Source organism: Carettochelys insculpta, chromosome 1, assembly GCF_033958435.1.
Source record: "Carettochelys insculpta isolate YL-2023 chromosome 1, ASM3395843v1, whole genome shotgun sequence".
Lineage (NCBI taxonomy): Eukaryota > Metazoa > Chordata > Testudines > Carettochelyidae > Carettochelys > Carettochelys insculpta.
Window position 1 is genome coordinate 322,261,223 of NC_134137.1, and position 15,264 is coordinate 322,276,486.

At 43.3% G+C, this 15,264-nt stretch overlaps 1 protein-coding gene across 6 annotated transcripts in view; it reads right to left on the reverse strand.

The window, feature by feature from the left end:
- TMEM117 (transmembrane protein 117) overlaps nt 1–15,264 on the reverse strand; it is a 375,771-nt gene that overhangs the window by 300,360 nt on the left and 60,147 nt on the right. For all 6 annotated transcript variants that reach the window (XM_075014183.1, XM_075014201.1, XM_075014221.1 and 3 more), the window contains one exon: nt 14,626–14,758. In XM_075014183.1, the coding sequence (XP_074870284.1) occupies nt 14,626–14,758 (133 nt within the window). The remainder of the gene's footprint in view (nt 1–14,625; nt 14,759–15,264) is intronic.

Consider the following 15,264-nt stretch of genomic DNA (forward strand, 5'->3'; position numbering starts at 1 on the left):
TCACCAGGGCAGTTCTAGCTGTCCACTTGTCTGCAGCCTCCCCTTGCTGCCACTGGCTGCCCACCGGTCGCCGTCGTCCGCCGCTCCTCCTTCTGGCCGCCCGCCAGTCGCTGTTGTCCGCCGCCGCTCCTACCGGCCGCCCACCGGTCGCCGTCATCCGCTGCCACTACTAGCGGCCGCCCACCGGTCGCCATCATCCACCACCGCTCCTACCAGCCACCCGCCAGTCGCCATCATAACTCCCAACCCCACTGCTTGGGATCGCCCTGAGGCAGAGCCCTGTGATTTCAGCTCTGCGCGGCCTCAGCTGCCACTCTGTAACTTCAGCTCTGCATGGCCCCAGCTGCCACTCTGTGATTTCAGCTCTTGGTATCTCTAGTGTGGGGTTTCACAACCACCCTAGTATCCAGCTCTATCTTTCAACATGGGGGGAGGGTTAGTCAAGCCAGTCTTATAGCTATATGGCCAAGGCATAGGCAAGGGCAAGGCACTCAGGAAACTAGCTCAACCAGTACCCCTCCTCTTCTCCTTTACAATGCTTTAAACCAGGGAGCCCTGTGTAATCAATGTCTTATTCAGCTATGGCAACTGCCCTGTCCCCCACAACAACCCAGAGCATTGGTGAGATCTCACAACTCCCACACTAAGTGTCAGCTTAAATTGTGATTTTACAACTACATGTTTACAACAGACCAAATCTCATGGCTTACTTGCTACCCATTAGGCTTTGCCTGAAAAGGTATCACACATGCACACCTTAACAGCAACGAAGCATCCTGTGGCACCTTATAGACTAACAGAAAAGTTTTGAGTGTGAGCTTTTGTGAGCACAGACTCACTTCACCAGATGCACCTTTGCACACCTTTGCATTCTCATGCAAATTATCTCTGGGACAGAGATTCCTCCCAGCCTCAGTATCACACCTGCAGCCCTTTGCATTCTCATGCAGATGACCGCTGGGAGACACATTCCTCCCAGCCTTCAGCAGCATTGCATTCCTTCTGCCACGTTCCCTACACGTGCTTAGCAAAGGACCGTCTTACCCAATCACTGTCCTATTAAGAAGGCACTTGAATTACTGATCTTTACAAAATATTAAACAGTCTTAACGTGCCATCCTCTCAGCCCTTCTCTGAGTCCAAGGTCTGGTCAACTTTTCAGGCAAGATCAAGTCCCTCCTCTCTCTCTCCCTCTCTCTCTCTCTCTCTCCAGCCTAGCTTCCATTTGTTGAAAATGAGCCCCTTTCAATACAGTCTCTGACCATCCTCTCCCTGAGCCCAGGCTAAGAAAACTCCGGCCTTTTCCCCAGGCAGACTTTGATAAAGAGAGTCCACTCTCCCCTGAATGAGCTGGTGAGTGAGAGACAATGAGAGCTGATGGCACTATGTCACCCTGTACCTCTGTCTTAGAGGTTGTCATTCCAAATGGTAGCAAGCCCCTGTTACAAAATGATTCCCTAATGGCAGTAATGACACAACTTGACGGCCACACTCCAACATAGAGACTACAACCCAGAACCAAGCCATTGAAATGACAGTGACATCCACAAGACCTGGTTCACAGTTTGATGCAGGTGTCTTTCACTCTGGCACAGGCAGTACTGAAAAACAATCAGAAAGCCCATTTGCATGAGTTTTCTGGCCTGTTTTGCAGACCAAAGGGGTTTGGGTATCAAAGAAAATGTTTGCAGAAGTATCTGACTACTGAGTTGTTACCCTTATGCAGACAGCAGTTATGTGGTTCTTCCAACACTATTAAAACGTTAATCCCAAGAGTGTAATTACTCATTATCAGTAATTAGGTTTTGTGGTTTTTCCTGAATGCTTGTCATACATGTATAATTTACCTTAATATCAATTAAATATAGGCCCAACCTTGTGTGGTACAAGTGCTTGAAATTTCTCTTGATTAAGTCCTAGCAATATTTCATATTTTATTATTAATCATAGAGCATCAAATACACTTGGTACTTTAAGCATATACAAGAACATAAGTTGTGTGCTACAGAAGCTTACAGTCTAATGTTTGTTTTCATTACAGTACAGTAAGCCCTCAATTTAATGGACTAGTGGGGAGAAGGGGTGTCTGTTGATGCCAAAAGTCTATTATATCCAAATGTTTAGACTGCATGATGATACACTGACCTTCCCAACCCATCACTCACTCCTGTCCTCTGTCCCCTCTTCTGTTCCCTCTCCTGCCCCATTCTTCCCCTCAGATCTCCACTTCCCTCTCCGAATTACCAGGACAGGAGCTGAATGCTGACCTGGCTCCTTCCACCTCCTGCAGCTCTCAGTGCTGTGGCTCCTCCAGCCCCCGGCTCCGAGCTACCCGTGTGGAGATAGAGCATGGCTGCCCCCAGCCTGCCAGTGGGCAGCAGCTGCAGATACCCTGGCTGCTGCTCAGCGCCATTGCAGGCAGCCACAGCTGGGCGCCAACATGCTCCACGCACATGGGGCTGGGGGAGGAGAGCTCCTGCGCCCCACCGCAGTCCCCTCTCCTGCTCCTCTGGCCCCGGTGACCCCACCCACTGCGGGGGCCCCTCCAGCCCCAGCTGACCCAGCAGTTCTTCCAGCTCTGGCGGCAGCTCTGGCGAGTCTCCAGCATTTATATAGGGGAAGTTGGGGGGGGTGGGGCTGGCACACAGAGTCCATTATTTCTGAAGTCCCTTATACCAGGGTCTGTTATATTGAGGGTTTGCTGTACAGTAAAAGCTCTGATATCCAGCATGTTGAGAGAATGGGGAGGGGGGTGCCAGTTAATCAACCCTTCAGGTTAACTGAGAGTTATTCATTACCGGGGCAGGTTGGGGGTGGCTCTCTCTCTCTCTCACTTGGGGTAATTCTCTGCCTCCTTTCCTCCCTTGTCCTGCATTCCAGAGAAAAGGAAAAACTTTTGTCCTCAGTGCACTGGCCAAGCCATGTGTCCAGGATTCCTGGCAAACACCGCATCCTCTGAGGCTGGAAAATGCCAGACCAGCACTGATGCAGCCCCTGTCCACTTGACATCAGCATCTCTCAGAGCTCCCACAAACTAGAGCCTTCTGGAGCTCACACCTCAAGCCCCTCCCATGTCCCAGCCTGCTGCCTTAGCTCAGACCCACCCCCCACATTATGCACCTAAACTCCCTCCCAGAGTTCACTTCCCCTCCCACACCCACCATCCTGCTGCAGCCCAGAGCTCCCTCCTGCGCCTCCAGGTCCTCTCCCACAGCCTGAGCCCAAAGCCTGCACCCACAGCCAGATCCCCCCATCCTCCCACATTCCACTCTGGTGAACACAAGCAAGTGGGTGAAGGTGGGTCAGAGCAAGCAGTAGGGCAGAGGGATGGAGTGATCAGGGGTAAGGCCTGGGAGAAGGGAAGGGACAAGGCAGCAAGCAAGACAAGGGTGTTTGGTTTTCTGCCATTAGAAAGTTGGCAACCCCATAACTGATGCAGTAGAAGGACACTTGCCTATTGAGCATTCACAGAGGTAGTTGGGGACAATGGGGTAACACAATCACTACATTGAGAGAGGCCTGAAAGTTACACTGTTGTTGAAATGCTAAGGTTTGTATTTGATTTCTTCCTCTACTGGAAAGGCTATTGAAATGTTTTCTAATTAGATTTCTGCGGGTTCATTTTGACTGATGGGTATAATAAAGAATAAAGCAACAAGAGAGGATCACACCATATATTAGCTTCTGCTAAACTCTGATATTACTACTCGTAACAATTTCCATGGCCTGCTTTTGCATCTCAAGCAAATAACATGTTTTACAATTGAATTAGCAATTTTCTATCCATGGATGGAATACGTTTTATTATGTGCACCAAGGCGTGTGTGGAAGAGCACCAGCAGTAGAAACACATGCTGATCACTCTGGAGGGCTGGACAGTACCTAAATCTCTCCTGGACAACTGCTCAAGCGCTCAACTTACAGGTAATATTCCTGGTAACACATCACAAATGTTCCCCAACCTCATACAATATTAAAGATTTCTCTCAAACACTAAACACTAAGTCATGAATCTTCTGAAGATACAATTATTTTTAGATCATTTTAAATAATTAGGTTACCCTTCCTAGCTAGTGTCTCATCTGCAAACTTTAAAGCTCCAGTCCTGCACAGATTCCTTACGTGCTTACCTCAATGCATGTAAGTAGTTACACAGAAGTCTATCTGACTATTCAAATATGACTTTCAGTACATGTGCAAATCTTTGCAGGATTGATGACTAATTTTGCAGACGCATTCTTCTTTTAAAATTGTATATTTGACAACTCAAATTATTTCATCCTGAAAAGCTATTCGAATGACGTTTTTGTGTCATTTTAATTCTCCATCTATTAAAATTGCATATGGATTTATCTCAAACCTATCTTTAAGTTCCACAGGAAATTAAAATGGTTATCGCTGAACACTGGAAAGAAGATGAAAATAATGGGTCACGTCTTCAGTCAGTAAAAACTGGGGTAGTTCCACTGGTTGTAATTTTGCAATGCTAATTCCAACAGTAGACACTCTGGCAGAGTGCACATTTAACACCAAGTTGTTTGAACAAGGACAAAGGACAAAGCTACTGCAGTCCAAGATTATCGTTCAGAGTGTTTGATGGTATTGCTGATGTGGATAGGTCCTGGGATGGTGTCACTAAGGTAGATGTAAGGACAGAGTTGGCCAAGGGGTTTGTTTCAGGGATTTCTTCCTGGGTTAGTGTTTCTGTTGCAGTGTGTTTAGCTGGTGGTGAGTATGTGTTTCAGGTTGTTGGGCTGTCGGTAAGCAAGGACTGGCCTGCCTCCCAAGGTCTGTGAGAACAAGGGATCATCAGCTAGGATAGGCTGTAGACCTTGATGATGTGCTATTCTTCACATTTTAAAGAACATTCATGGCAAAGGGGCAGGGGAAATCACAGGGCTGTAGTGACCAACTACATCAGAGAAACAGTCCAGTTGTCACCATGGCAACTCCAAAGGACCACTATGTCACAGGTGCAGTGTTAACTGTGCCTCTATCCCCTTTGTGGTCTCACAGAGCTCACCCTCTGGTATCAGACATGCTTTTATCTCTCCTGGGGAGGAATCACATGGTTGTCCTACTCTAAGCATGGGTCCTAGTTGACAGCCCCCTGTGTATCAGCTGGGGTACCCAACATGCCCAAGTAGGTTCTGACAACTATAGGCTTCCCTGTAGGAGCGTGACCCGTGGTGTACAGTGATCAGATAGCCTTCTCTAACCTAAGCACTGTTTATTTTAAATAGTAGAAATAAAGCATTGCAGGATTTTAAAACAACAAAAGGTCTAACTATAACTATTCTTGGTTAGTAATCGAGGCTGGCCTAATTTCATATATCCCAGCAGGTGGCTGAGTCTCAGACTAATTCCTCTGAAAAATGTCCCTGTCTCTTAGGAGAAAGTCTGTTTTTTATTTTTAATTGCTACAGTATTTTTGTATTTTGATATTGTATGTTCGTTCCCTGGAATTGTCTTAACACTACTTTGTGTTTGCAGAAAAGTGACTTATCTCAAGTCATTTTCCCATCCTGTTTGTTTTTCTTCATAAAACTAAGCCAATATAGTCACACAGTAAACATCCCCATAGTTAGGTCAACATAGAATATTCATAAATTTTAATAGCACCAGTCCAGTTCTGTCACAGCCTTTTCAGCAACTGACCAAGAGATGTTATTGGCATAGCTCTGTGGATTTTAGTATTTCTCAAATATCTGTCCACCCTCAGAACCCCTTCTGGCAAAAAAAATGCAACATGACCCTAGGAAAGGGGACCAAAGCCTGAACCTTGCCTTCCTGGTAGAGAAGGGTGAATCCAAAGCTTGAGGGCTTCAACCCTTGGCAGGGGAGTAGGGGATGTAACCTGAGTCTTGCTGCTTGGGCTTTGGCTTCAGCCCTGGGTCTCAGCAGATTTCTAACATTAGCTCTTGCAACTTCACTGAAACAGGATCACAACCCACAAGCCTGAGTTAGGAGCTGAGGTTTCTATATATTGTATGTGTGGAAGAGAGTTGCTTTGGAAAAAGAGCATACAAATCTAGCATACTAGGTGGGAAGTCATCTAAGGCAGCTAATGAAAGATGCCAACAAGAGGTATGCCTCCTAAGCCCTGCTCATCTGAGTTCAGTCATTCAGTCACCTAAGTCATCTACAGGACCTGACGAAAGGTTCTCTAACCCCACACAAAACAGCTGGAGGAACGAAAGCAGGTGTACTGTTGTCCTTGTAATTTTTAGCCTTGTGGTTCAAATTTTTCCCTGGGATGTGGGAGATCCCTGGTTTGAGTCCCCCTCTCTGCCTGATAAGATAGATATTGAACAGGGTTCTACCACTTCTCAGGCAAAATACCCTTACCACCAGTCTACAGAGTCATTCTTACTCTTTCTGCGGCTTTAGTTAAAGTGGAAACATTTCTATATTCTAGTAGTTGGAGCACTCTCCTGCAAGGTAGGAGACTGTTGTAATCCCTCCTCCTCCTCAAGGGTCTGTGAACCAGGATCTCCTACATTCTGGGGGAGAAGCCTTGTGCATTAGGCTAAACATTCATGCCCATGCACACACACAAGGTCACACGCCCCCCTGGCAAATTAGGCAGAGAAGCATCTGGTTCATGCATTATTCTCTATTTTAGGCAGGAGACAGGCACACCACTTATCTGAACAAAAAGCAGTCAAGTAGCACTTTAAAGACTAGCAAAATAGTTTATTAGGTGAGCTTTCATGGGACACGAAAGCTCACCTAATAAACTATTTCGCTAGTCTTTAAAGTGCTACTTGACTGCTTTTTGTTTTGATAGTGTATAGACTAGTACGGCTTCCTCTCTGTTACCACTTATCTGAACTGAGGCAGAAACAAAGTCACCTAGGAAATTTGACTGCAAAAACTTAGCTACCAATCAACCATAGGCCCATGGTGGGTTGGACAGCAGCTTGAGCAGGAGTGGACCTCTGTAGGTTCAGCACATTTTCTTGGATGAAAATGTGAGTCTTTATAGTTAGGGGAAGTTTTGCCATTGACTTCAGTGGAACCAGCATTCAAAAGTTGACTTCAATGGGACCTAAACACTTGCTTGAGACACCCAATAGCATGGTTTTCCAAACTGGGGGGGGGGTCCTCCTGGGTGGGCAAGACGAAATTCCAGAGGGGGATGTGAGGTGACCCAGCCCCACCCCACTCTTCATTTCCCCTACTCCAAAAAAGAGCACTAAGGCTTCGGCAGTTGGTGCACAGCTCAGGGCAGGGCAGCACAGCTCCATTGAATCTGCTATCCGCTATGTTCCAGACAACTTTTCTGGCAACCCTGTTCATAAATTAGTAAGCAATCCATTTAATGTTGATATCGATACATTGCTAGAAGTACTGCAAGAACAAGCACTTGAAATAAAATATGATTCAAATGCAAAAGAATTTCGAAAACTCAAGCTTGGAGGAATTTTGGACAAAATATTTCTCAATGTAGTTGAAAGCTGGGGAAGAAGTGCTACACATTATTCTTCCATTTTTATCAATATACCCATGTGAAAAAAGGTTTTCAAGTTTACTCACATTAAAAACAAAACAAAGAAATCAACTGGATGTCAAAAATGATTTGCGTTGTGCACTTTCATCTTCCAAACCTAGGCTGTGGAATCTCCATCTCTGGAGATATTTAAGAACAGGTTAGATAAATATCTATCAGGGATGGTCTAGACAGTACTTAGTCCTGCCATGAGGGCAGGGGGCTGGACTCGATTACCTCTCAAGGTCCCTTTCAGTCCTAGCATTCTATGAGTCTATGATTTCCCAACTTGTGAAGAAAATGCAGCTGCATCCTTCATATTAAATTCATTTTGTTTCTGCTGTTAAATTACATTTTTATTAAATTTTTGGGCCATGAAAAACTATCCATGCTTATTTTTAATTTTAAATAACATTTTATATGAAGTTTTTGTGTTTACTTTAAATTATTAATTGAATTTTTTGTTAAAAGGGGGGTTGAATGATGGCAAAAAAGAGGTGAGGGGGCCTGAAGGTCTCTCAAAAGCAAAAGGGGGGGTGTGATGCCAAAAAGTTTGAGAACTACTGCTCTACATTATAAACAAAGACAAAGGAGTACAAAGAAATGTTAATTTAGAAGTATATAAAAAAAACCTGAATCTCAGTGAAAGAACATACAGTATGCAGAAAGTGCTTCACAAGCTATTATGAGAAATTCAACACTCATTTGAGACAATAGTAACAACTGTATTAACAACAGTGGAAAGTCAAAATCAATAACCGGAGTGGAAATGTGTTGTGGCTACAGCTTTAAAGTCCCTTTGTACTGAATAATGATGTATTTGAGCACATCAACAGACAAATCTTTCTTTAAACAGGAGACCAATATTCCTTTACAAGTGTCCCATTTGAAACAAACTTCAATAAATCTTGTTATGAACTGACAATACCTTTCCATACAATACTATAATTGGATGGCCTATAGTCAAATGATAGCAAGTACAGTTGCAATCTCTCTAATTTGGAACTCTCTCATCCAGCAACATCCATAGCCTGGCATGATTTTAGTTAGCTGGACATCCACTCATTATCAAGTTTTCTGTGGTCCCATAAAGTCTGTTTAGAGCCACCAGTTTCAGCTCTCAGCATTCTGTGCTTGCTATTTAGTTGTGATTTACCCCTAAATGTCTTCTAAGAGCCCAGTGAGCAGTGGAAGCGTTGATAATGTGCTAGAAAATACTTAACTCACATCGTCCAGCAAGCTCTTTCATCTGGCACCGGTCAGGTCCCGAGGGTGCCAGACGAGAGAGCTTCAACTTGTAATATGAATAGTAACAGAGAGGTAGCCCTGTTAGTGTGTATCTTAAAACAAAAAAGCAGTCCTGTAGCATTTTAAAGACTAACAAAATAATTTACTGGGTGATGAGCTTTCGTGGGGTAGACTCACTTCTTTAGATCTGGAGATAGTGCTGTACTAGATATAATGCTGAAAGTGAATTGGCATGATGATTATATAACAGAGGCTACGTCTACACTTGCCCCCTTCAAAGAAGGGGGCATGGTAGTCAGGCTGCTGGGAGATTAATAATGAAGTGCTGCACTGAATATGCAGCACTTTATTAGGCTAATTCTCCCCTGCGGCAACTTTGAAGTGTCAAACTTCGAAGTGGCGGTTTGCATGTAGCCACAGGGGAGAATTCTGGGGGAGTAAAAGCACTTCAAAACAGTGCCGGCACTTCGAAGTGCCTGCGGCTACACGGCATGCTGGCACTGGGAAGTTTGACACTTTGAAGTTGCTGCAGGGGAGAACTAGCCTAATGAAGTGATGCATATTCAGTGCAGCCATTCGTTAGTAATCTCCCAGCAGCCTGAGTACCGTTCCCCTTCAAAGAAGGGGCAAGTGTAGACACAGCCAGTGAGATACAAACAAAAAAAACTGAAATGAAAAAGTCCTGCTGCACTTAAACAAAAGAGATGGTTGTGAGTTATTTTTAAAACATGACTTTTGTTGCCCTCATGTGGCTCTTCCCAGAACACATTTACAAATGTCAAATGCAGTATGATTACATCACTCTGGGTGGTTTTATGCCATGCTCTCTCACAATTTGTTCTTCTCCATTTGACTAAGAAGGACTTTTAGCCCTCTTCCATGTGTTTCAAATGAAGCTTTAAATTAACACAGAATTTTTCTCATTTATCACTGATGAGGTTTGTAAGAATGTAAATGGTCTCAATTAACCAATACTGTGCAAGGGCAAAAGACCAAACATTGTTTTAAAAGTAATTCTCAGTAACACTGAAATAGAAGTGACAATACTGCTTTTCCTCTGTACCTTGATCCTGTGATATACATGCTGCCTACACACCTTGGCAGCAGCTGAAAGTCCTGTCTGCATTATGACACCACGAAGCCAATAATCTTCTAGAGATGCCTGCATGACATCAGGAGCTAAGCTGGACATTACACTGAGGGCCAACATTAGAACACAATACTAGAATTTAGCGCATGGATGGTCATAGTAGATTAACACAACATGAAGGCAGCTAAACATTTGGGCCTAAAACACACAGGGCACTGGCTTGCTAGTCCAGAGAGCTGGGTGCTACCTATCATGTGCCCTTGAGCAAATCACTCATCTCTGTGACTCAGTATCCCCACCTGTGAAATGAGGAAATTGACATACACAGTCCTCTGTACAGTATTCTGAAACCTAAAGATGGAAAAGTGCTATAGAAAACCTGAAAATTGTTGCTCGAAAGCATCCTTTCTGCTATTTCCTTGGTCCTGGCAATACAGCAGAGGGAGCAAGGCAGCCTCTCAAGCAGGCAAGGCTCTCTGGCTGAGATTTCCAAAGGGGTCTTAAGCACACAAATCCCAGGGAATCCTGTGGGAGTTGACTGAAACAACCACCCTTAGGATATTTTGAAAATCTCCGCTTTTATTGCCACTCGGGTTAGCATTCTTCAGTTTCTCCATCGTCAGTTTTAGACTCTAGAGTTCTTGAAAAGAAAGAAAGATTTCTGAAGTAAAATCTCTTTGACTTACACACCAATTCTGTGTTATGACGGTCACAGTCAAAAGCTGTCCCCATCCCTCTCTCTGCATGGGTACCATTCTGTTGTGAACTACGGATGTTAAATGATAAACTAGTAAGCACAGCAGTAAGCATAAGGCTTATCAGTGCTCTTACCAGTTAATCAGTTAACTGGTCAACTGGCCCTTGCTGGTGAACTCCACTGGCAGCTGGCCAAGCTAGAGAAGCCCCCGCCATGGAGGGGCCACCAGGTCAGGCAGAGGGACCTCACAACCACAGCGGGACCAGCAGTGGGACGTCACTGTCACATGGAGCCAAGTGACAAGCCAGGTGGCGGGCCCCGAGTTAAAATGATTAACTGGTTTAACATCCCCAAACCGAACCACTGGATACCACATCTCCTCTGACCCCTGAGTCTGGAGAGCGACAAGGGTGGGGTGGGAAATAGTTTTCCTGCCCTGTGAAAATGTTCACTATTTCAAATATTCCCATTTCACATTGGGATAAAACTGCACCTTTCAAAATGTTTTGAAAAACCAGAGTGACCTACCCTCCATGGTCAGGGAATTCTCCTGGGACGTGGGAGTCACAGGGACTTGAACGACCATACTCTGTGAGTTCCTTAACCTCTAGGATAGCCAGTATCTTTGACCCAAAGCATACAATGAGCAGCAGCTCCAACAGAAAAGGAGAACAGCGTATTTAACTAGAACATGGAAGACCCGCGGTTAAGTACCTACCCTTACTTTGAATCAGGCAGAGCAGGATGTTGAAGATAGTTCTCTCACTTTCCTGGAGAGTGCCTCCAGCGCCACGCTATTCCAGACCTTGCCTTCTATCACACCCCTCTCCCCACCTATAGTTCTCAGAAGCCTTCCATCAAATGTGAATAATTTCCACAAAAAATGTTTGTTTCTACAAATTTGCATTTTTCAGCAAATACAAGTGTTCTGTTGAACATTCTCAACCTGCTCCAGTGGTGATTGGTCAGTTTGTAGCTCTGGATCTCTCATGCATATTTCCACCTACACATTCTGGGGACGTCTACACTAGGAACTAACTTCGCAGTTAGGCACTGCATTGAAGTAGCCTGCAGAGCATTTACACACGTTCCATTATTTTGAAGTTAACTTCGAAGTAGGTAGCCCAACTTCGAAGTCCTTATTCCATTCCTGGGAACGGAGTAGTGCCCTACTTCGAAGTTTAACTTTGAAGTAAGGTGTGTGTAGATGCTCAACTTCAAGTTGCCTCCTTCCAAGTTGTACTTCGAAGAAAGCAACTTTGAAGTTATTTTTGTAGTGTAGACACAGCCTCGGTGTCTGGCACCCTTCTCAGGCAGTCAGCTCGCTCAGTCCCTGCCATCTTAGTCTCTGAAAGAAGCATTCCAGCTGTTCAGAGCCTTCCTAGTCACTTATTCACGCTCCCTGGCTATGCCTACGCTTCAGCAATTTTTTGAAAGAAGTTCTTCCGGAAGGTTTCTTTGGGAAAAAAAAAACAACTTCTTTTGAAAGAGCGCATCTACACACAAAAGAGCAGATCAAAAAACAAGGCCAACAGGGCAGCTACACATTTTTTTTCTGAAAGAATCTTTTGCAAAAAGGAGCTCTTCTTCATCTGGGAGAGGAAGAGGGCCACCAGAAAAAGTGCTGCATTCTTCCGATTTTATATCGAAGGAGCGCATTTAGTGTGTAGACGCTCTGTGGATTCTTTTGGAAAAGGCTTGGTTTTTCCAAAAGAACTTGCTAGTGTAGACGCAGCCCCTCAGACTTCCTTCTCACTGTGGGTTCTCTGAGCTTCTTTACTGATCTCAACAGGAACAAGGTGGTAAGCAGGCAAGGAACTTAGGTTTAGCAAAGGAATTTTTAACCATAGGCCTTTTACTCTTCAACAACGTTAGAGAGTTACAGATTTTTGGAAAATAACAGACAACCTTAAAATCACAGTTTCCCCCACCCCCCGTATCCTTTTCATTGAGAAAGTCAAATATTCAGAGACGAAGAAACCTGCTAGCTGATAGATGGGCAAAGTGATGTCCACACATGCACAAGACGAGTTGCTCTTTTCTGACTCAGCCTTGAGTGACTCAGGTTTTAAAAAGCTCTCAGCCAGATTTTGCTGGTCAAGGTGGAAAACGTTCCAATAAGTTGTCACCCAAGTGATCACCCTGCTTGCCTGCCCTTAAAACAAGCCTTACTCTGAGCCCTTGTTTTGGAAAGATGATTCTATTATTGCATGCTTTTATTTAAACATATTTCATGTTCAGGAGTCCACAACAGAGTAAATATGCATGATCAGCAGTCTGTGTAGGGACTACAGACTACATGACTGTGGTTACTGATCTACGCCATTATCTTCGATGCCAGTTCCTCCAGCGTAGGACTGGGTTGCATTGGTAAGGCAGTCTGCCAAAGTGTGCTATCTATGTTATATCCTCTTTATAGAGAGTGAAACAAGCAGCTTTCATAATCACTACATTTGCAACAGAGAAAATCACTCTTTAAAATATTGTAAGATAGTGGGCTCTGGCATTCTCTCTTTTGTTGATGAGTCTCCCATACCCAAGTGTGTTTTTTTTCCTAAGAATCAAAGCATACTGTCCCACACGTACTTTCAGATAGTCAATTTATATTCTATTTTGTCTGAATACCCTATCTACAGCTGAAAAAAATCGTTTCTGCATGGAAGTATACCAAACAAATACATGGTGTGGGAGAAACTGATATTATTTTACATTAAAGTCAGACAGTTGAAGAGTGAGAATTTTACTCTTTGTTTACTTTTTTGCCCATTTCCCTAATGCTCAAAGTTTACCAAGCATATTCCAGTAAAACCTTCAGAACATTTGGCAAGCCCAAATGATTCACCAGGCATAGCGCATTCAATTTGCCATAACAATTTTCTACAAATAGCAGACTAAAATAAATACCAAGCATGGAGAGACTTTGTTTTGTGTTATATATGAGGACAGACTGATTGATACATACTATTTAATAAATACGTCATGTCTGCCTGTGTACATATGGGCTTGAGTTGTTTCAGCACAGCTGACAGCATGCAAACAAACGAAGACAAAGAGTAATATAGGTGAGGCACAGACATTTTGAAAACAGTGAATTAACTTCATTTCCAAACATGAATCAAGGTTAGAGTACCAATGCTATCACATCATAGGGCTCAGTATGCACTGACTCCATGAGCTAGTTATAGCTTCTATTTTTTTGGAAACTTAAATGTAAAGTATAATAATAAAACGACATAGTCAAGAACAGATATAAATGCAGCATGGGCATCTAAGGACTAAACCTCATGAGCTGGGAAGATTAGCCTGCCTTATTTTGGGCATCTGCCGATAACTAACATCTCAAAGCCTTGATGGTTTTCTGATCACATGGCACTTGCACTCCTAAGACAGCAATTTCATTGGGTCAATACAACTTTTATAATTTGTTTGGTGTTATTATGGTGACCACATTATTCATCAGCCCAGCTGTTTTATCATCAAGTCAAATTCAGCTTTTCTTTTATCTTATACTGGTAATGGGGCTCCATGTGCCATATATATTTTTGGTAGGACACTGGGACCTATAATGCACCATATTTACATTTCCCTGATGCATTTCAGTCCACTAAACAGCACGTCATCACATTATTTAATAATGCCTTTTATGGCTTGCTAAGTAGACAAGATGTTCACCCATTTAATCATCTGAGTTTCCTGAGTTGTATTGCTTCATATTGGCAGAATTATACTGCTGCTGTAATGTTTGGTCTCAACTCAGTTTAATGCTGATTTCTCGGTGAACAAACTACAGCTGGTAGACATAAGAATAATGAGTAAATTGGCTTAATAATTAATAGCTGAGGGCACATTTTTATAACTGTGAACTAATTAGCTTAACACTACTCATCACCCGTCATCCAAACTTCTTACTCAGTTAGGCTGCTAAATTACCATCACACCTAAAATCAGAAAAATAGAGGTGTGAAGAAGGTAGATTTCAAATGCTAACAAGTTCTCATAATAATAAACAGTTAATGATACAGGGGCACACTATAAAATAAATTGCAGGGAGAATATATATATCAATAGAAGACAAGAGAAAATAAACCCAGGGCCTACCTCATATCCCCAGCCATAAGGAGACACAGATTGTAAATATGAGAAAAAATGAAGAGGAAGAGAATGGTGCTGAAGAACATTGTCATCCAAGATCCATGATCCTCTCGAAACATTTTTAAGCGAAGTAATTGACCTGCAGTGTGAATATTATGAGAAATCAATTTTACTTTATCCAGAATGCAAATGTATCTCTACTTTTTCGCAAAATCAAAACCGTTTGCTAAACTGTATTTAAGAAATTATATAGTTCAATTTTCTATAATTTTTTTCAGGTCTTTACAGTTTCTCTACCATTTTCAGACTCTTCTTGCACTCAGCATAACTGGGAATCCTTCTTCAATATTTCAAGGTGTTTGGATATGCGTCCCATAAACTGGTTTCCACCCAACTTAGGCCCTTCTCTTACAACCAAATACAATAGTGTGGACTCCATACCTATCCTGAACCCCATGAGCTGAGCAATGGTCTGTACTAGTGGCTCAAACTGTAGTATCTCAGTGCTAGTCTTTTCATAGAAAATAACAGAAACCAATTGAGACAAATTACTAGACAAGAGGAAGCTGTAGGTGAAATTAATCTAAAAGCTAACATAATGCTCAAGGCAAGAGTGACATTTTTTATTGTGCTATGCTGAATGCC